This window comes from Lepus europaeus, chromosome 3 (assembly GCF_033115175.1).
Source record: "Lepus europaeus isolate LE1 chromosome 3, mLepTim1.pri, whole genome shotgun sequence".
Lineage (NCBI taxonomy): Eukaryota > Metazoa > Chordata > Mammalia > Lagomorpha > Leporidae > Lepus > Lepus europaeus.
In genome coordinates, this window is record NC_084829.1 from 87,490,134 (window position 1) to 87,512,169 (window position 22,036).

The 22,036-nt window shown below is 36.7% G+C and overlaps 1 protein-coding gene across 2 annotated transcripts in view; it reads right to left on the bottom strand.

The window, feature by feature from the left end:
* Window positions 1–2,172: 2,172 nt before the first annotated feature.
* The window catches only part of MAP3K7 (mitogen-activated protein kinase kinase kinase 7), a 78,171-nt gene continuing 58,307 nt past the window's right edge, over window positions 2,173–22,036 (bottom strand). For both annotated transcript variants that reach the window (XM_062186513.1, XM_062186514.1), the window contains 4 exons: window positions 13,210–13,315; window positions 8,619–8,680; window positions 7,845–7,960; window positions 2,173–5,896 (listed from right to left, as the gene is read on the bottom strand). In XM_062186513.1, coding sequence (XP_062042497.1) covers window positions 5,716–5,896; window positions 7,845–7,960; window positions 8,619–8,680; window positions 13,210–13,315 — 465 coding nt within the window. In that variant the 3' untranslated portion in view covers window positions 2,173–5,715. The remainder of the gene's footprint in view (window positions 5,897–7,844; window positions 7,961–8,618; window positions 8,681–13,209; window positions 13,316–22,036) is intronic.

Here is a 22,036-nt window from a genome sequence, read left to right on the forward strand (position 1 = left end):
ATCCCATTCACAATAGCCACATACACACACACACACACACACAAAACAAATACCTTAGAATAAACTTAATCAGGATGTCAAAGATCTCTATGATTAAGATTATAAAACATTAAAGAAGGAAATAGAAAACACAAAAAAATGGAAAAATCTTTCATGTTCATGGATTGGAAGAATTAATATCAAAATGACCATATTTCCAAAAGTAATTTACAGATTCAGTGTGAAACCAATCAAAATACCAAAGATATTCTTCTCAGATATGTAAAAAAATGCTGAAATTCATATGGAAAAACAGGAGACCCCAAATAGCTAAAGCAATCTTATACAACAAAACAAAGCCAGAGGCATCATAATACCAGATTTCAAGACATACTACAGGGCAATTATAATCAGTCTGATACAGTTACAATTAATGGTACAAAAATAGATGAATAGACAATGGAACAGATTAGAAATGCCAGAAATCAACCCATGCACCTACAACCAATGTTTGACAAAGGGGTTAAAATCATTCCCAAGAGCAAGGACAGTCTCTTCAACAAATGGTGCTGAGAAAACTGGATCTCCATATGCAGAAGCATGAAGTAAGACCCCTACCTTACATCTTACACAAGAATCCACTCAAAATTGATTAAAGACCTAACCTAAATCTATGGTATGATACCATCAAATTATTAGAGAACATTGGGTAAACCCTGTAAGACACTGGCATAGGCAAAGAGTTCTTGGAAAAGACCCCGCAGGCATAGGCAATCAAAGTCAAAACTGACAAATGGGATTCCATCAAACTGAGAAGCTTCTGCATTGCAAAAGAAAACTCAGCAAAGTGAAGAGGCTACCAACAATGGGAGAAAATATTTGTACATTATGCAACTGGTAAAGAAATAATAACAGAAACTATAGAGATCAAGACACTCAACAACAAAGCAAACACCCAGTGAAGAAACGGGCAAAGGAATATAAACAGGCATTTTCCAAGAGGAAATCCAAATGGCCAATAGTCACATGAAAAAATGCAAGATCACTGGCTGTCAGGGAAATGCAAATCAAAACCACAATGAGGTTTCACCTCACTCCTGTTAGAATGGCTTTCATATGGAAATCACCAAAAACAAATGCTGGTGAAGATGTGGGAAAAAGGTACCCTAATCCACAGTTGGTGGGAATGTAAACCTGCACAGCCACTGTGGAAGACAGTATGGAGATACCTCTGAAATCTGAATATAGACCTACCATATGACCCAGCCATTCCACTCCTGGGAATTTACCCAAGGGAAATAAAATCAGCATAATAGTTACCTGTACCCCCATGTTTATTACAGCTCAATTCACTATAGCTAAGATACAGAATCAACCTAAATGCCCTCATCTGAAGACTGGAATAAGAAATTACGGGATATATACATCATGGAATACTACACAGCAACAAAAAATGAAATCTTGTCATTTTCAACAAAATGGATGAAACTGGAAAACATCATACTTAGTGAAATAAGCCAGCCTCAAAAGTGCAAATATCATATGTTCTCCCTTATTTGTGATAACTAACAGAGCATCTAAAAGGTAATCTATAGAAGTGAAATTAACACTTCAAGATGCAGTGATTTTGAACAGCCCTTGTCTTGACTGTTAAGGAACATTTTTTTTTTTCATACAATTTGTTGAACTCTTTACTTGTATAAAGTTAATTGAAAATGGATTTTAGTAAAAAATATGAATGGGAATAGGAGAGGGAGGATGAGGGGTAGGGGTAGGGGTGGGAGTGTGGGTGCAGTGGGAAGAATCAATATATTCCTGAAGTTATATTTATGAAAAGCATGAAGTTTGTATTCCTCTAAAAAAGTTTCTGGGGAAAAACATAAAAATAACTATAAAAAAATTAGGACCCATGACATTGAGAGGAATACTCATGTATTCCCAAACTTTGAAGTGGAGGAGAAGATGTGTTAACTGATCCATTATCCAGCCTCTGAAGTCAAGATTATGGTAGGTGAGTACTGAGTAGTGTTAAGAATCCTGACATTTTGCTTTATTAGTTTCTGTGTAAGGTAAAAATGCTGCTAGTGCAGAGCTCTTCAATTCTCACATGCTGACATAAATCACTCACCATTTTTTCATATCAATTTAGAATAACAATTTTATTAAAAACAAAAATAAATCTAAAAAGCTTCCTTCAGTTACACAGTATACACAAGAATTTCAGCATCGCATCCTTTTACATGAAATGTTCTGAATGATGGAAGTCGAAGTAGAATTTACTACTCCTTGAAGAGAGGAGGTGAGTGCTGACGGAAGGACACCAAAGTTTCACAGGCAAGACCTGTGGCCTTTGGCTACAGGCAGGGGCTGAAATTAGGAAACACGAAAGAAATCTGAAGAAAAACAGATATTCAATACTCTAAAATACTTCAGCAGAAAGAGCCAGTCACTTGTAAACAACTTTTTAAAGAGATCTCCTCAATATGCCCTGTTGCCATAAGGTAAATATTGTTAACTGACTTTTATTCAACTCAAAAAAGCCATTTTTATGGCTGAGGAGTGTTTCCCTTTAGATTAGACAAAAGCTTTGCTTTCTTAACCTGGAGGCAAGAATAAAATGTAATTAGGCCTTCTTCAGGAATTGTGAATTTCTCTCTCTCTCTTTTTTTTTTTTTGATTTACTTATTTATTTGAAAGTCAGAGTTACAAAGTAAGAGGGAGACAGCTATCTTCCATCTGCTGGTTTACTCACCAGATGGCCACAGTGGCTGGGTCAGGCAGAAGCCAGGGACTCTTCTGGTTGTCCCACATTGGTGCAGGGCCCAAGCACTTGGGCCATCTTCCGCTGCTTTCCCAGCACTTTAGCAGGGAATCTGATTGGAAGTAGAGCAGCTGGGACATGAAACGGCGCCCTTATGGGATGCTGATGTCGCTGGTGCTGGCTTTGCCTGATTCAGCATTAAGCCAGCACTTGTGAATTTCTTAGACTAGGACATTTTAGCCCCTTGCTTTTCTGTTTCTCTATTTTTACCCAAATAAGAGGGTTAGAATAAATCAGCAAAACAGAATTAACTGGCTGGTGCTGTGGCTCACTAGGCTAATCCACCGCCTGTGGCAAAGGCACCCCGGGTTCTAGTCCTGGTTAGGGCGCCGGATTCTGTCCCGGTTGCTCCTCTTCCAGGCCAGCTCTCTGCTGTGGCCCAGGAAGGCAGTGGAGGATGGCCCAAGTGCTTGGAACCTGCACCACATAGGAGACCAGGAGGAAGCACCTGGCTCCTGGCTTCGGATTGGCGCAGCACCGGCTGTAGCAGCCATCTGGGGGGTGAACCAGCAGAAGGAAGACCTTTCTCTCTGTTTTTCTCTCTCTCTCTCACTGTCTAACTCTGCCTGTCAAAAAAAAAAAAAAAAAAAAAAAAAAAACAAAAACAAAAAAAAACCAAACCAAACCAAACCAAACCAAACAAAAAAACAAAAAAAACCCAGAATTAATTGTTTGGCTCCTGGAAGGTTTGATGGGTGAAGATACCAAGGAAACTGTCTATGGATCCTAATTATCCTTGGTGTACATCTCCAGGTATAACGAGGACTTAAAAGTGTGAGATTGGCAACACAACTACTTAAAAAACAGAGTAAGGCTGAACTGCACTCAATGTCCAGGACATCTATGACACTGCAATGCAACTTACTATAAACAAACAAGCAGCTGTTCAACAGCTTTTTGCATTTGGTACCATAACTACAATCTACTCTCTTCCATTTACCTATTTGGATATTTTTATGATTACATGTAATATTAACAATACATTTTCCCTTTAAGTGTGTTATAATACAGCAGAGCATATGAGTGACTAAAAATAAAACCTGAAATCTCCAATGCTAAATGCTATGGCAATGTCAAGCCTTAGCATTCATGCCTGCACGTCTCATGCTCTGAGATAACTGGTGACTAGGTCCCTTTTGGTGGAGTTGACAGAGGTACACTCAAGCAGCAATGCTGGGTCATGCTTCTCAACAGGTCTGTTCTCCAGGTATTTTTTGTGTCAACTGTAGTTTACTATTGGTAATATGCTGACGTCAATAAGAGTTTCAGGAAGGTAATTCAATTATTTGGAAATGACAATTCCTTCCTTTTATGGAAATTAAGTGATAGAAAACATTTAGTTCCCAGAAGCTCTCTAATAATAGTCTCGGAATAAGCTAAAAATGACACAATTTAGTACAAACTGTCCTTTACTTTTATTGCTTGTATACATAAAGATTCATTATAAAACTCAGGGGGACGAGGAAGAAATAATGGAAGAAAAAGTTACCTGCTTTAGCATTTTTAAGAATAGTTTTGATAACTTCTTAGATCAACTTGCTTATCTGAAATAGAGCAAAATCTACAATACAATCATGATAGAATTCTAACAATTGGAGTAGTTATGTTTTTATTTTTTCTCTTCATATAACGTTAATGCTACAAAATGAGATTGATGATACTCTTATTTAAAAGACATTTTGTACAGTATCAAAATGTGACTTAATACCAACTGAAAAAATAGAGCTTGTGTGGTCTATTATTTTAATAATGTTTTATTATTACTTTTAAGTTTTGAAGGTTGGTAGCAAAGTTAATGTTAACAATATAAATATTCTCTTTATATGTGCTGAAATTTCTCTTAAAAGTGTTGATAGGCAGCAAGCATTCTAGAATGGGCTTGCAAGGAAAATCAATTATTCCAATATCTAGCATAAATAAGATACATGATGAATTTACATTTACTTCTTTAACTTCCTTGTTATTCCTCATTTTCCTGGTTTATTCTTCATTTGATGTAAAAAGTAATCTAAGCCCAAGGCTTTTAGCTGGAGCAATTATTTCCATTTTCCATAATTTCTTTTTAGTTTTTCAAATATATGATAAAATGATCCAATAATCATTGCAGGAAGGAATGATCATTTAAGCTGGATCATGTTTTTTTTTTGTCCTTTAATTTAAGAGATATTAATACTAGAGTCATAAAAGCTTTACAGTTTCAACACACACATATACACAATCACAGAATTAAAAATCTTTATGCCTAAAAAAAAGATCCATTTTGTTCAGCGTATCAAACAAATTTTAGTCTAATGAAATCTGGAAAAATTGCTTTCATTAAATTCAGCAGCCTCTACTTACCTTTAAATATTTTACAGATGGAGCTAAGTTCAGTACTGATCCAAGGATGATGGCATCAAAGCCATGTAACCCCAAATGATCTGTATTTCTGTAATGTACCACCAATTATTCTAGATTAATAATACCCTGTCTTTAACTTGGCATATACCATCTTTTGGAAAAATATTAGTTTTTTGAGATGAGATACAAGAACAAAATCATTCTTGAGGTTCCACCTCTAATATGCAGAAAGGACGATGTTTGCACATAGCAGCTAGTTTGACACCCATGTTCTGTTAGGCTAGCCTTCACACAATGAGCATGCATGTACAGCCACAGTTCACTGCAGCTGTTCTGAAGTTGAGAACTGCTGCTAATTCAAGTCACAGATGCCAACACATTATGCAACAAGACAGTGGAATTGTGTGTCCACCATGAGAAAAGGAAAATAAACGATGAAACAAATGCAGCAAATATAGGCAGCTGGCATTCAGAACATGCCAAAAAGCTAACACTCATGAACTGTCTTTATAAGGGTTTTTCTTTCCTTAAAAAAAAAGTCTTTGCATATTTGAAAATGTTACGGTCCCAGAGAATCATGAAGTGCCTTGTCGTTTTTGCTGCTGACTTCTGATGACCTCTAGCTGTTTTTTGCATTGCTGGTAGTAAGTAGAAAGGCTTTTGTTTTCATCTAAAAGCTTTTTATGTTCCTGTACCAGTCGAGATGTATTTTGCTGGTCCTTTTCATCCTGGTCCAATTCTGCAACTAGTTCCTGCCTAAAAAAAATAACCACATAATAAAATATTACAAATGATGGAAAAAGTCACTCCTTGCTAGCTGATGATAGAAGCTCAATTTGTGAGGACTTCTATTCTGAGTCTATCATTCTGTGTCTTAGGTATATTACTCCAATATAATTGCGGGCTGGAATGGAAGCCATCACCCACCCGTCTCGTGTAAACTATACAAACATCATGATCCTTTCAGTAAGTCACTGGGCTTAGACAATTACTGAAAAAGACAAAATGGTAAAATAAGAATTTTAAAAATTTCACTTAGTATCTTCTTTTTTGTAGAGAAAGGAAGGAAAAAAAAGTTAGGGAAGGTTGTTTATGGTTACAAGAAAATAAATAATATGAGATCTTCATCATTTACATTCTACTTTTGTACTCGAACACTCATACTCTGAAGTCACAATTCTATTTAACTACAGTGCTGAGGGGTAACCAATAGAACACTTACAAACTCATTAAAATAGATGCTATCCAACCTTCAGTTCTTTCTGATTTTAAAACAGTGAGAATATAAGATATCAGTTTAAACCATTTAAATTTGCCAATGTTTTCAGGGAAGACCCTCAGAATCTTTTACAGTCTGATAAACTTCTTAAAGTGAGGCTATTGGATAAAATGAGTAACTAATAAAAAGCCCTTGAACAAATAGCTTCCTAATATTTCTCATTTAAAATATTTGTTAACTTTAATTTTTTATATTTTAATATTTATTTTATCTAGTTATTTATTTTCATTTAATTAGAAAGGCAGAGAGAGAGACAGAGATCTTCCACGTGTTCTCCCCAAATGCCCTCAACTGCCAGGGCAGGGCCAGGTTGAAGCCAGAAACCTAGAACTCAACCAAGTTCTCCCATTTAGGTAGCAAGAATCCCAGTTGTTTCAGCCATCATCTGTTGCCTCCCTAAGCATGTTAGCAGGGCTGGAATTGGGAGCAAACCTGGGCATTCTGATATGGGATGCTGGCATCCTAAGGGTTTCTTAACCATTGCACCAAACACCTAAAGCAGGGATGGGAAACAACCAGCCCATGGCTGTATAAGGCCTAAGAAATCATTTGGTCTGGCCCTGCCAAGGCAACTGCAGGCAGGACTCAAAACTCCCTAAGTCTACAACAGGCTCATTTTCAAGTTGATAATTTTGTTTGGCCTGTAAATGATGTTCTAAATATCCAAATGGCCCTACCAGAAAAAAATACTTACCTTACTGACCTAAAGTATTTAATATTCAGACATACATATAGTTGCCATGATTTTTTCCTGCAGCAATTCATTTTAGTTACTACTTATAAACCAGATTAATAGGTATAAAGTTTCACGAAGAATATATTTAAGAAAAATTGAAGATTTTTTTTCTTAAGAACTGTACATACAGTAAGTAGTAGTGTGGAACCTGGAATAGATTTCTTAAAAATCAGAGGAAGACAGTTTCTGTAACACTCAGAAAAACATGTATAGATATAAAATTCACTAGAAAAACACTCATGGGTATGAAATATGCCCCTCTAATAAGCAATTTTACCCTCCTAAACATATTCTTTGAAAAAAAAATCCACATAAATGTTTCAAACTTGCAACTGAATGTTAGCAACTAAAATTATTTTACCTATGTCCAAGGAAACAATAAACTTTATAATAGTAAACTTATATAGTTTGACTTTAAAACTCTTTAGAATGTAAAATATATAGATACACACTACCAGTTTATTTTCCTTAGTACTAATATGATGCAGTCAAAGTCAAGTTTTACATGGAAAATAGTAAATGGCCCTTAAAACTTAAAATATGAACATAAATCTGCAAGTTGGAAATGTGCTGAATGACTGATGCTAATAAAAATGATAAAGTTTCATGTCTTGAAACAATATTGTATCTTAACACATTTTAAGCTCAGGATAATAAATCATCATTTCTATTCATAAAAGAGGACTTACTTTCTCTGTAATAACAACGCAATTTCTGTTTGAACTTTCATATATTCTTGTGCCATTTTACAATGCTGTTCAAACACTGCCATAGATTCTTTGGAGTTTGGGCATGGTGCTAGAGGCTGAAAATAAGACAGGAAAGTTAAAGCATAATTAAATCAAATCTCAGTATCTAGCTAAGACAGAAGTTAAGACAGAGAATGTGATATATTTTTATAGTATGAAAGCAGCAATCTTTTCAAGTGAGTGTTAAACCATGCTCTAGAAAGTCTCAGTGTCCTTTGGTCAGACTTAACTCAGAACTTAAATTTGCACTTGCTGTTTTAATACTTTTGCAGTTACACAAAAGCAGGTCTAGAATACACACATGCAGTCTCTAGTATGACGCTGCAGGTTGTCCAACTGTATTATACCAAAGACGTCCATGGCTCTCAGAATCATGAGGGTGCACTGAAGACTATAACTTCTGCTTTCAGTCACTATGAATATGAGAATGAATCCCAAAAGGTATCAAATAGGAATCAACTTACATGAATTTTAATGCATTAAAATTGAAGAGTGAAAATGCTATGCTTGGCAGTCTTCACCACAGAGGAGTATTTTAAGAGGACTGTCAGGGTGAGTCTGTCAATCTTAAATTTCATTAACTAAAATAATTATTTATTTGAACTTGATTTCAGGACATTTTATAGAAGGCCATATATAAAAGTAGAGATGAATGAATATAAAACGATGGATAGGAACACAACTGTCAGCTTGAAAGATAAAGTTCCCCTTTACCTGTAGTTGGTGATCCAGTGTAAGATAGGCCATAGGGATGGAGTTATCTGATCCATTGGTATCTGAAATTCAAGCATATATTTTATTTATTTCTGTCATACACAGTCATAAACAACAAGCAAGAAATCATTCATGACGTATTGGTTTTCTCTGCTAGAGTAAATGACATGGAAAAGTTACTGCTATTGGAAATCAAGAATCTAATTTTCAATTGTAAAGGTAGAAAGAGGACAATAATCAGATACTTAGAATGTAATTATATTCTCTTACCTGCAATGTAAGTTGGCTATACGTTGAACAGAATACAATATTAGACTGTAAGCACTTGTTTGATTAAAAACAGTGATATAGGCCCTTTCTATTCCAAATTCAGTCTCATTTGACCCTACCTAATAAAACCCTAATCTTTCTTTATCCTGCTAAATTTACTAAAAGGCTCTGTGAACTCTGTCAACAGGTATTCCTTAATAAAGAAGGGGAGAAAGCAAGATACACACTCTTTTCCAATTTATACAGATTCTAAAGTGAACTTCCATTTCCCCCATCAGTAAGACTCACTATAGAAAATGAGAGACACTGTGAGTATATTACACGTACGAACAAGTCGGAAACAAAAAGGTTTGAAACTGTGACCAACCCTCTCCCCACTTCCAAAAGTCATTTCAAACCATGCTCTCCTGTGCTTTTCACAAAAGTAAAATGGAATAAAAAAGTCCCCTGACTTAATAGGAAAAATTAACATCTCCACTTCTATTATTCTTTCTTAAATCACTGACACCTTATATCTCATTATATTAACACCTTGTTTCTGATGTGTATTTTATTCACATATATTTTAAAAAATGTTTATTTATTTTCATCTACTTGAAAGGTACCGCACAACAGACAGAAAGAAACAGGGATCTTTCATCCACTGTTCCACTCCTCAAATGGCTGCAACAGCCAGGGCTGGGACAGGCTGAAGCCAGGAACCCAGAACTCTATCCAGGTCTCCCATGTGATTGGCCAGAACCCAATTACTGTACCATCATCTGTTGCCTCCTAGGATGCATTAGCAGGAAGTTGGATCAGAAGTGGAGCAACCCGTACTTGAACTAGCACTCTGGTATGGGAATGTGGGTTTCCCAAGTGTTGCTTAACCTGCTATACCACAATAACTGTTCCTAGTATGTATTTTAGAATGAATACATACATGTTTCACAGTATATTATGAACGGGCAAAAAGTCCAGGAATGGGGCAGGTGTAGGGCACAGTGGTTACATGCTTCTTAGAATACACACATCCAATCATGGGGTGCCTGGTTTGAGTCTTGGCTACTCTGCTTCTGATCCAGCTTCTTGCTAATGTGTACCATATGAGGCAGTAGGTGATGCATCATGTACTAGGGTCAATGCCACCTACATGGGAGACTAGTACAGAGTTCTGGGCTGTTGACTTTGCCCTGGTCCAGCACTGGCTATGGAGGGCATTTGTGGAGTGAACCAATGATAGATGGACGATCTCTCTTGGTCTCTTTCTCTCTTTGCCTTGCAATTAAATGAAGAAACAAAACAAAAAACCCCAAAACCCCAAAGCTGAACTCTTATCAGCAAATACCTTCTTAAAAGAGGAAAAAACCCAAAAACTCCCCAAAATTGTGCTATTCAAATAATTAAAATCTTTACACAGAAGGATTTTAATTATTGAATTTCATGTTTTCTCTAAGTGGGGTTTCACTTCTCACTTTTACCTAAGTTGAAACCAAGCTTCCAATTAGTAAGAACAGTAGTTGGTCACAAAATGGCAAAGTTATTCCATGAAAGCTTTTAAAAATGTTTCAATTGGTAATCAAGCTCAACCTCTTTTTATTAAAAAAAAAAAAAAAAAAAGATTTATTTATTTGAAAGTCAGAATTACAGAGAAAGAAGGAGAGACAAGATCTTCCATTTGGCTAGTTTACTCCCCAGATGGCTATGATGGCCAGGGCTAGGCCAGGCTGAAGCCAAGAGCTTCATCTGGGTCTCGTGCATGAGTGGTAGATGCCCAAACACCTAGGCCATCCTCTGCTGCTTTTTCTAGACCGTCATTAGCAGGGAGCTGGACTGGAAGTGGGGGAGACAGGACACAAACTGGTGCCCATGTGAGACCGGTTATGCCACAACACCAGCCCCAAAACCAACCTCTTGTAAATGTCAAGACTCACATTGGTTTGGTTAAATTCGGCAAAATCTCTTTTCAGGTCCCTCCCAACATTACACCTGTTTCACCTTTTATTCCTTAAGTATACCTTCACTTTACATGAAATACTGCTTTCTCCTTTTTGCTTTATGACTTCACACTAACCCTCACCTTTTAATGAAAAAGTTACGGACTATGCCAGGTTTTATTTGATTTTTCTTTTTAACTATTAGAACCCTCAGCCTTTAGTACAAGTATAGTAGTTTATGATGCTTATTTTTAATGTGTCAGTGTAGTAATTCTATTCCTGAATGCAAGGGATGGGCCAGGTCACACAGGTGTATCTTTGCACAGTAGCAAGCACAGCAGGAACTGCGTCTCCTCTCCTGGGTCTAGGTACGGATGTCATTCTTTATATCCCATTATATTGTAAATAGAGACTGAGAAGCACTATCTGCTATGATTATTATCATTATGCTGTTTATCTGGAAATACACGGAAACTTTTGTTCTAAATTTAAAAAAAATCTAATTAATCAGGGTGTTTTAACTTATGCTTAGATTCTTAATTTTTTCCCAAGTCACAGAAATCTGTTCCCAGAACATATTCAGCTTGGTTATCAGTACTTCTTAGAAATCCTGTAAGGGGGCCAGCATGGTGGTACAGTGAATTCAGCTGCCACTTACAGTGCTGGCATCCTGTATTGGAGGGCTGATTTGAGTCCCAGCTGCTGTTATTCTGATTCAGCTTCCTGTGAATGCACCTGGGAAAGCCAGAAGCCAGGCGCTTCTTCCAGGTCTTCCAAGTGGGTGCAGAGGTCCAAATACTTGGGCCATTTTCTATTGCTTTCCCAGGCCATAGCAGAGAGCTGGATTGGAAGTGGAACAGCCAGAACTTGAACTGGCGCCCACATGGCATGCTGGTGCTGCAGGCAGCAGCTTTACCTGCTAAGCCACAGTGCTGGCCCCCAAACTGAGTTATTGTTAACTTAAACCAGAGTCTCAGTTTTAAAATGTATTTAAAATTACTTCAAGGCAAAGAAAAAATTAAGTTGATAATTCAATGTAGGCTCAAGTAAGATTTCTAGTTAAGTGAGAGATACTTAAAAGATTTTTGATTTTACCCCTGTGAACTGACAATCTGTCACACCGTTGACTGGTGTGTGTAGCTAAGTCTAGGCTGCAACGAGGAGCCTCTGTCAAGTTGAGCATAGACCTGGGCAAATGCTGCCGTAATGTCAGGGAGAGTATTCAGGAAACAAATCTCATGAGTGCTAATGATAAAGTCTGGTGAGAGTATTTTCCTATCTACAGACGGGAGGACCCCATCTGTGATGGACTTTGCACATATGCTGAGCACTGGTGAAGGTCTAAGACAATTTCAGGCTGTGATGTGCTGGGAGCAAAACCTAGAGGAGGTTTTGCCACTACTAAATTTAAACTTACTAAAACTAAAGAGTACAGCCCTGGCTAAACATAGCCCTATCTTACATGACACAGAGAAAAGTCACTCCGTTAATTTTTTTAAATTAAATTATAATTGACTAAACTGTGCCAAATAGCTATTAATACTTGAGTCATGTTTTAGTTTGTAAACACAGAAAGCTGACTTTTTAATTTCAATTTAATTGCCACTATTAATAACATAGTTGATGCAATATAAAAATCTCAAATGGTTTAATTTTTCAAAGTATAAGAGATCATCTTTCATTCTCTGACTTAATAATATATAAATAAAATTTTTATATAAATATATTGCTGAGTATTTATCAAAGCATTCTCTTAGTGTTAGGGAAATATTAATTGTACAATAGCACATTATTTTCTGCTTGCCTATAATGAAACTACTTTATCAATACCTTCAGAAGGTATATTTTAATACTCACACTGACCAGTTAGTTATTCATGTTGCGGAGTTTCAATAACTCTTAACAGGCTGTTAAAGATAAATGGATATTTATGTGACAGAAGTGATGTATCTGTATCAGCCAAAAATGATTCAGAAGGTCAGAAATTTTCCTCTGAGGTATAAATTGTATAGTTCTTTCAACCAACGACTGTGATGAAGATGATGATTTTTTTTACTATTCTGATTCTAGTTGTTTAAAAGATAGTGACTTTACTACTATCACCTTGTAGGATGCATCATAATAGGAATACCACAGACTGAAGTATCAAGAGTATAATTTACTACCTAACTGGGAAAACCCCAGAACATACTACCTCCAAAACACCTGTTTAGTACTGTGAGGAAAAAATGGAGAGTAAGGCCATCCTTCTGTCCCAGTACACAAAAAGACACTTGAAAATTTATTCCTAAATGATTGACTTTACTAATTATGAAAATGTAAACCACTGTATACTGCCTGCCTTTGTAAAGATTAGGGTAAGGACACAAGCAAAGGAACACAAAGATGAGCAATTGCCAGGGCACCTGTGGAATCATCAGGGGTCCATGGATGACTTCGAGCCGGCTTTTCTGAGGTTGGTCCTGAGGTAGTGATCATTCTGACACTGGGACTGGATGACCTACTGCTCACCTGGAAGAAGTGACAGGAGAAAGAAAATAGGATTTTGATTAAAAAATTGATAAAAGAACATTTCAATTAAAAAACAAAGGATAGACTTCCATTTCTATTCACAGAGGTCCTCAAGCACTCCTGCAAAAAAACCCTCAAAGAGTGATATTTATGTGTTACTGTTTATATGCACTCACACGATACCTCTTAAGAATTGATGAGGAAATAAGTGAAATATTCTTTTGAGACCAGAAACAAACCAAGACAAGATACCAGCAGGGACTTAAGCTGCTAGCCCTGGGTTTCAAGCGAATACCAATGGCCTAGAGCTTGTGTTTTGACTGCCTGTTCCAGTCAGAGGAACAGAAGATAAAATCTTTGTAGGATGGGAATAAGAACGGATAAGTTTGGCTATAAACCAAAACTCAGGAACAGTCATATTCATAGAAAAACGAACAAGGAAAATAAAAAAAGAGCTGCCCTATAAAAGCAGCAAGGAAATTTGTCAGTGTTGGTAGTGGCTCTGGGTATAGGGGGGAGAGAAATTTCCAGAATTGTTGGAAGACACAATAAATCCTAAGCATAAAACAATAAAACTCACAGTTTGAATTCAACATTGGGATATAGAAAATAGATGCAATATAGAAAAGGCAGTCAGGGAGAAGACAGGTTACCCAGAAAAAAATACCAGAAACAACAAGGGGAGCCAGAAAGAAGTAGAGAGTCTTCAAACTGAAAACAAATGCCAAGGTAGAATTGTTCAGCCAACAAAAATGTGAAGAATGAGGTCAAAATAACATTCTTGGATGAGCCAAAATGGAGTTAACTATCTAGACTCTTGTCATAGCAATTTCTAAAGTTATGCACTTTAGGAATAAGAAAAAACTTTTCTTGATTGAAAGATCAAGATATAGTAACAGATACTGGTAAACAAGGAGCTAAGTCTAAACACTGAAAATATTAAGAATGGAAATGGGTACTAAATTTGTAAAACTACCAAACAAGATGGTACTAAAATGGTACAAACAAGAAGAGTACTGATTTTCATATCCTTGTGTGGTTCAGGATGAGGTAAACATATTAATGCAGTTGGTATGACAGAAGTATTAACTACACTTAGTGACGTTTCACAAGTGTTAACAACAGTAGTAACATATAATCCCCAAGCCAGAAAGAAACATAGTGAAATGAGAAATAAATTTACTCAATTCAAAAATAAGGCAAGAAAGGAGAAAAAAAGAGAAACAAAGGAAACCAGACAGTAAGAGGATGCAAACTTAGTAACCATATGAATATAAATTGATTAAACTCTCCAATTAAGATACTAAAAAACAAATCAGACTACCAGGTTGAATTAAATGCCATTTATGAGAGAGATCTATGCAGATAGAGAAAAATAAAGAATAAAAAAGATAACCAGGTAAAAGTATCCAAAGTAGATAAGTATTTATATTAATACCAGATAGAATACATTTTAGGCTTCCCCCAAAATGATTGGAGGAAGAGATAAAATGGTAAGTGCCAATAAAGCCAAAACAAAACAAAACAACCACACATACAAAAATCAAAAAACAAGAGCTTAGCAAAGCTCTAAAGCAAAAGGGATACACACCTACTATCAGAGTGAGATATTTTAACAGTCTGTGATACATAAAAACAGATTACAAAAAAACATACAATACAGTGAAATCTGAACTCCATAAAAAGTAAGCTTGTGTTAAATAAATATGACCCCATGCCTGCTAAATGAAGAATGTACACTCTTTTTAAGCATTCATAGAACATTTCTGAAAACTGACCATATACAAAACTATGAAGCAATTCCCTGAAAGGTTAAAAAAAATTCTATATTATATAAATCATATGAAGCAAGGGATCCAACTAATATAGTTAGAAAAAGAACCAAGATACAAGCTTCCTCAAATGAAAAACAGTACCTAGTAAGTTAAAAATTTTTTTTAGGGGCTGGTGCTGTGGCGCAGCAGGTTAATGCCCTGGCCTGAAGTGCCTGCATCCCATATGAGTGCTGGTTCGAGACCCAGCTGCTCTACTTCCGATCCAGCTCTCTGCTATGGCCTGGGATTGCAGTAGAGGATGGCTCAAGTCCTTGGGCCCTTGCACCCACGTGGGAGACCTGGAAGAAGCTCCTGGCTTCGGATCGGCGCAGCTCCAGCCATTGCAGCCAATTGGGGAGTGAACCAGTGGATGGAAGAACTCTTTCTTTCTGCCTCTCCTCTCTCTGTAACTCTGACTTTCAAATAAATAAATCTTAAAAAAAATTTTAAGTTAAATGGACACATGCCAAACAATACATAAATAACCAAAACTTCCATACATTATAGGAAACATCAAACTCAGGGGGTTTCTTAGGCAAGTATCATCAAACATTCAAGAAAAAGTCTTTTCCAGTGTTAAAGAGGGGCTGTGTTGTGGCGCAACAGGTTAAGCTGGTAGCCCCAATAGCTGGCAGCCAAGTATCAGGTGCTGGTTCAAGTCCCAGCTATTCTGCTTCTGATCCAGCTCTCTGCTAATATGCCTGGGAAGGAAGCAGGGGATGGTACAAATACTTGAACTGTCTGCCACCTAAGTGGCAGATCCAGATAAGAGTTCTGGGTTCCTGGCTCCGCCTTGGCTTTTGAAGCCATTTGGGGAGTGAACTAGTGGATGGAACATCTCTTTCTCTCTGTATCTCCCTCTCTGTCACTCTGCCTTTCAAATAAGAAAAATAAATCTTTAAAAAAAGGGGGGAGAAGCCATTCTAGCAAATAGAAAAAATAATTCCTGGCTCATGTTACGAAGGCAGAAAACCCTGTTAATCACACAAGAACAGTATGAGAGAAAAATTATTAGCCACCTTCATGAAAATAGATGAAAAACTCAAAAGTCACACTGAATCTGAAATATAAAAGCAGGAAAAACCATTAAAAAATTGAGTTTATCTAACAAATGGAAAGGTCACAAACCTGACATCAGGAATTCTATTAAAGCAATTCATCACAATAGATGAGGGGAGAAAACCTCAATAGATGCATAAAAACATCTGAAACAAATTTAACACCCATTCATAAAAAATACACATAACAAAAATAAATTTCATTTAAAAGAAGGTAACTTCTGAGCCAGACAAAAGAACGCATTAGGGACCCTCACTAGGATTGTTAATAGTCCATTTCTTTTTTTTTTTTTTTTTTTTGACAGGCAGAGTGGATAGTGAGAGAGAGAGAGACAGAGAGAAAGGTCTTCCTTTGTGCCATTGGTTCACCCTCCAATGGCCGCTGTGGCCGGCGCATCATGCTGATCCGAAGCCAGGAGCCAGGTGCTTCTCCTGGTCTCCCATGTGGGTGCAGGGCCCAAGCACTTGGGCCATCCTCCACTGCCTTCCCGGGCCATAGCAGAGGGCTGGCCTGGAAGAGGGGCAACCGGGATAGAATCCGGCGCTCCAACCGGGACTAGAGCCCGGTGTGCCAGCGCCGCAAGGCAAAGGATTAGCCTGTTGAGCCACGGCGCCGGCCAGTAGTCCATTTCTTAAGTTGGGGTGGTAGTTTCGTATCAGATTTATTAACTTAGAAATTACATACACATTCTTGCTTATATATTAATATTCACAAATATTAAAAATTCTCAAAGGATATATAAAATGGATTACATAGGCTTAAAAAATATATTTATTTATTTGAAAGGCAGAGTGACAGAGAAGAGAGGGAGAAACATGGAGAGATCTTCCACCTGATGATGTTTCATTTCCCAAATGCTCACAATAACCAGGAATTGGCCAGGGGAAAGTCAGGAGCCAGGAACTCCATCTGGGTTTCCTACAGAGGAGCCAGGGACTCAAGTACTTGGGCCATCATCCGCTGCCTCCCAGAAGCATGGAGAAGTCAGCACTTGGCCCATGAACTGCAATACGGGACATACGTGTCCACAATGCCCATCTTGCATATGATTTTTTTAAAAAGCACTCTTTTTTCTTCAAGTGTTACTGAATATCAAATGGGCTCAAAAAAAAAAAATGGAAGCAAAATGTATATATTAAAAACTAAATTCACAAAGAATCTTATTACAGTTTCAATATGTAAGCACAGAAACTCTCAAATTCAAGACTATATCAAGTAAAATGAAAGGCAACAGAAGAGAGAAAGTAGTGTTGAGTAGAACCCAGTAGATGCTGAGTTCTAACTATGCTGTAACATCTGCCTTTGGTCACTTCAGCAATTCTAGTGTTCTCTATCTGGACATGGGTAGCAGTATGGGCAGGGCTCAGAGGATGATGACTTTTAGTGTCTTATACAGTGCTAAAATTTTGTGATCTTAAGCTTTGTAAACCCATGATAGTAAGTATTCTAAATACCCAAAGGGACCTCAATTACAATTTCAGAGGTAAAATCACAAAATAATTTCGAAGAAAAACATAAAATACTATTTTCATCTTGTGTTCCTACTGAAATGGCTTAAATTTGAGAAAGTTTTCCTATGCCATAAACAATTTTTAATTGTATCAGATCAGTGTTTGAAATCTGCTTCATTCATGCCACTTGGTCTATCACAATGCTCGTTCTGTTTTTCTTTCTTCCTTGCTAATACTTCCCCATCCTGAAAGGCCTGGCTTAGGTTTCTTTCAATATTATGTGGTCATTTATGCCCGTTCTTTGCAAAAGACCTGTGTTTGAGGACAAGGAATGACTGGCAGTATACCAAATGCAAAATGTTCATTTACTTATTATTGGGTCAGTTCTGAAATTTTCACTCTGGTATTCATGACCTTCCTTCTAGGTTTATCTTACCATCCATATTCTCTCCTATTTCATTTCCTTATGTCCTTTCTTTCCAAACTTACTCTTCCGCAACCCTCCCCTCTCCCGCTCCCTCTCGCCTTCCATTCACATCAAGATTCATTTTCAATTCTCTTTATATACAGAAGATCAGCCAAACTTATTCTTGATATTGAAGTATAGTAAGTGTATGTCCAGAGCATGTATGAAACAGACACATATAATATGGGTCAGCTCATACTTTGGAGACCTGGGCTTAAATTTCAGTTCTGTCATTCATGGCCCCGTGAACTTGTATAAGTAATTCATCCTCTTTAGCTTTAGGTTTCTCATTTATGACATGCGATTGAGAAGGAGTAGTAAAAAGCAAAAAGGCAGGCCTTGGAGACCAGTCACTCCAGTATGAGTTTCTACTCTGCCTTAAGTTGTGCAGCTCTAGTTATCCAACCTCTGAGACTCAAGAGTAAAATAAGGACAGTATTACCTACCTCATCAGCTTGTAAAAATGTAATGAAATGAAGTATAGTAAGTGTGTTAACCCAATAAAAATGCTCATTAAATGCTGGATAGTTAAGTGGTTGTAAATACAAGATGGGAATGCATGAGTAGGCTTGTAGTACCTATCAATTCCTTTCCTAGTTCAAAAGCATAGTTCTTTTATTAAAGTATGTTCAGTACACTAATCCTTATTACAAAGAGACTTTCCTTCTTTGAATTTTAGCTATGTTTATAGTTAGTTTTTACATAAACATAAATTTGAACCTGAAATGTTTTGTTATTTTCAGTTTTTAATTCCTCAAAAGTACTATAATCTCTTAAGAACAAAGACGGTGTGTACTGTATCCCCAAGACCTAGGACAAATGCTGAATATACAATAACCATATAATACATACTCACTGACTAAAATGACAACACAAACTGTTGGCACTGAAGAAGGTTAGTGTTTATGCTTATTTCCCACTAGTATGTAAGAAGAATAAGAAGACACATCAAAGAGAACCAGTATGGAAAAGTGTAACTCTTATAATACTGTTATCATTGGTAAGGTAGGTACGATATAAAATTATTCCTGAGTTCTTTAATCTTCGTTGATTAAAAGCATGTCTTGATGACTTGAGTACACTGATTTCTCATAGTCATAATTTCTACTGTAAATCAAGAGCACTTTTTCCTCAAAGTGATGGCAGACTGTGGGATTTCAAAGTCAATGTAATTTTATATTAATGATTTAACACCTTAAGAGGAAAAATATGAGTTTGTGACATGAAAGAATCAATATTATTAGAAATGAAAAGATTTAAGGTTTTCAAAATATAATGAGTTTAATATATTAAAAGAAGGTCCCTGAACACTTGCAATATTAAAATGAGTAAGCCTATTTGGACCTAATATGAATCATAGTACTCCTTAAGTTTAAATCATTCTCAAGAGAATTCTTGGCTATGTATTTATTCCTTTTCACTTTCTACTTTCCAAGAAACTCTTGGTACTCCATGTGCATGCTCATTCTACCTGTACTTTCCTACAGCTTTATGAAACTAAGAAATAAGGCAAATAGTTTTAGTTCAAGTTTCAAGACTGGTCTTTAAAACTTTGAGAAAAGATATGAGTTAAATTTACACCCATAAGTTAACTAAATAAGTCTTTATACATCAAGGAATGTGTATCTCAATGAATAATAAAATAGGCTGACATGTTTGCATGAAAAAACTAAAGAAATATTTTGAAATATCCTATAACTGTATTTTTCCATGTCTGAAAAACACAGAGCATAAATAAGGTAACATTTGACAATTTAAAAAAATTTAAAACAGTTTCCAGCTAAAATTACATTACTGCTTGTAACTAACTCTAGAAGAAATCTTGTTTTATGGTAGCAATTTTTTTTTTTAAATCACTGGTAGGATTATAATGGTCAAAAATGCTCTTCAACTATTAACTCCTTTAGGTTGCTCCTTCTTTTGAGACATTTACAATTACTTTATTCTACTCCCCAAATCCAAAGTTTAACACATTTAGGAAAATTTATCACAGAATTGGATAGAAAAGTGGTTATGAAAGTACAGAAATGCTACACAATAAATTAAGACAGCAAAAGAATATGAAACCACAGGGGCAAATTATCATCTGTAGACATGGACCAGAACTGGCCTTTGCCCAGAACTTTATCCTGCTATTTATAAAAAGGAATTGGGAGTTATTTTACAGACAAAAATAAAGCTTAGCTTTTTATGTCTCACCTGAAACACTGGGAAAATATTTTCTTAAGTCAAGAACTAATGCCCAGTGCTACTATTTAGACTGACATTTAAAAGCTATTTTAAACCCTCAGAAATCTTAGTTGCTACAATTATACATGAATAAGACAGAGGCTAAATGCTGATTTATATGATATTCCAGCTGAATTAATTTTAAATTAAATTCAGGTTCAACTATAGTTCTGGAAATTCTAGAATTGCACTTATCTTATATGGTCTTTAAATTATCCAGTAAAAAGGTATACTGTGAGCCAATAATTATGCAGAACTATTACGTTCTGACAGAAAAATTTATAGTAAAGGAGGTTCAGATTGAGCAGCATTACGAATCATAGCCCTTAGATAAATAAAAAGAGGTAGCTGTTTGACCTAGTGGTTAAGATGCTGGTTAAGACAACTGTGTCACATATTGGAGTGTCTGGGTTCAATCTTAGCTCCAGCACCAGAGTTCAGCTTCCTGCCAATGTAAACTCTGGAGTCAGCCGATGATCGCTCAAGTAGGTGAGTCCCCGCCACCTATGTAGGAGACCTGGATTGAGTTCCTCGCTCCTGACTTTTACTCAGTCCAGTCCTGGCTGTTGTGGGCATTTGGAAAGTGCAATTGCAAATGGAGCTCTGTTTGTCTGTCTCTCAGTTTCTCGAATAAATTTAAATTAACAACAACAACAACAAAATAACAATTTATAGTAATACATCTCTTAATATGTGAGATAAAAGATTTTTAAGGCAAATACTTTTCGGAACCTGGTCACAAGTTTTTCTGACTGTGTGTGTACAAAGGACAGAATGCCAGTGGATTTTACTGTTTTCCCAAGTGCTATTAGTTCATTTCTCACTATTGTGAGAGCCAGGAAATGGTTCCAAGAGCCCTGGGAGGCACATTATGGAGAGACAGGCACACACATAGATTAGGATCTTGTGTGCAACTGGCACTCTCATACATGATAAGAACCCCAAGGCCTGGTATTTACCATTTCCCAATAAGGCTGGTGAAGCTCAGGGAAATAAGGAATTTGCCCAAAGTCACATATTTGACGAATAAAGGTAGATCCTAACGTTCTCCTAAAACTGAAATGTGGCATGTGTCCAGCCCAATGCACAACTGCATCATCACCTGCGGCTGTGGTTTCTACTAACTGCAGATCTCCAAGAGAAATCCTCAGTGCAAGTTTATATCGGATACAATTCTAAAAGCGGGGAGGGGGTTCATGCAGGCACACCTGAGAGTACAATTTAGGATAACACGGAAAGGCTCACTCTGATATACAAAAAATAAATTTGTGTAGTTATCTCTAGAAATCTGTTATCATAATAAACATCATTATTAATTATAGGTTAGCTTTGCTGAATGATGAACTCATGACCACTGAAAATATTTATGTGAGAAGCAGAGTGAGAGAGGGAGAGAGACACAGAAAGAGATCTTCCATTTGCTGGTTCACTCCCCAAATGGCTGCAATAGGCACCTGGAACACCACCCTGGTCTCTCAAGCAGGTGGCAGGGGTCCAAACACTTGGGTCATCTTCCACTGTTTCCCCAGGTGTGTAAAAGGGAACTGTTGACTGGAAGTAGAGCAGCCCAGACTTGAACAAGAGCTCATATGGAATGCTTGTGTCGCAGGTGGTGGCTTAACAGGCTGCCCTGTAACACCAGCCCCCAGGGAAAAATATTTAAATAATAAATGATGATATACGTAGGCTATCACAAGTCAAA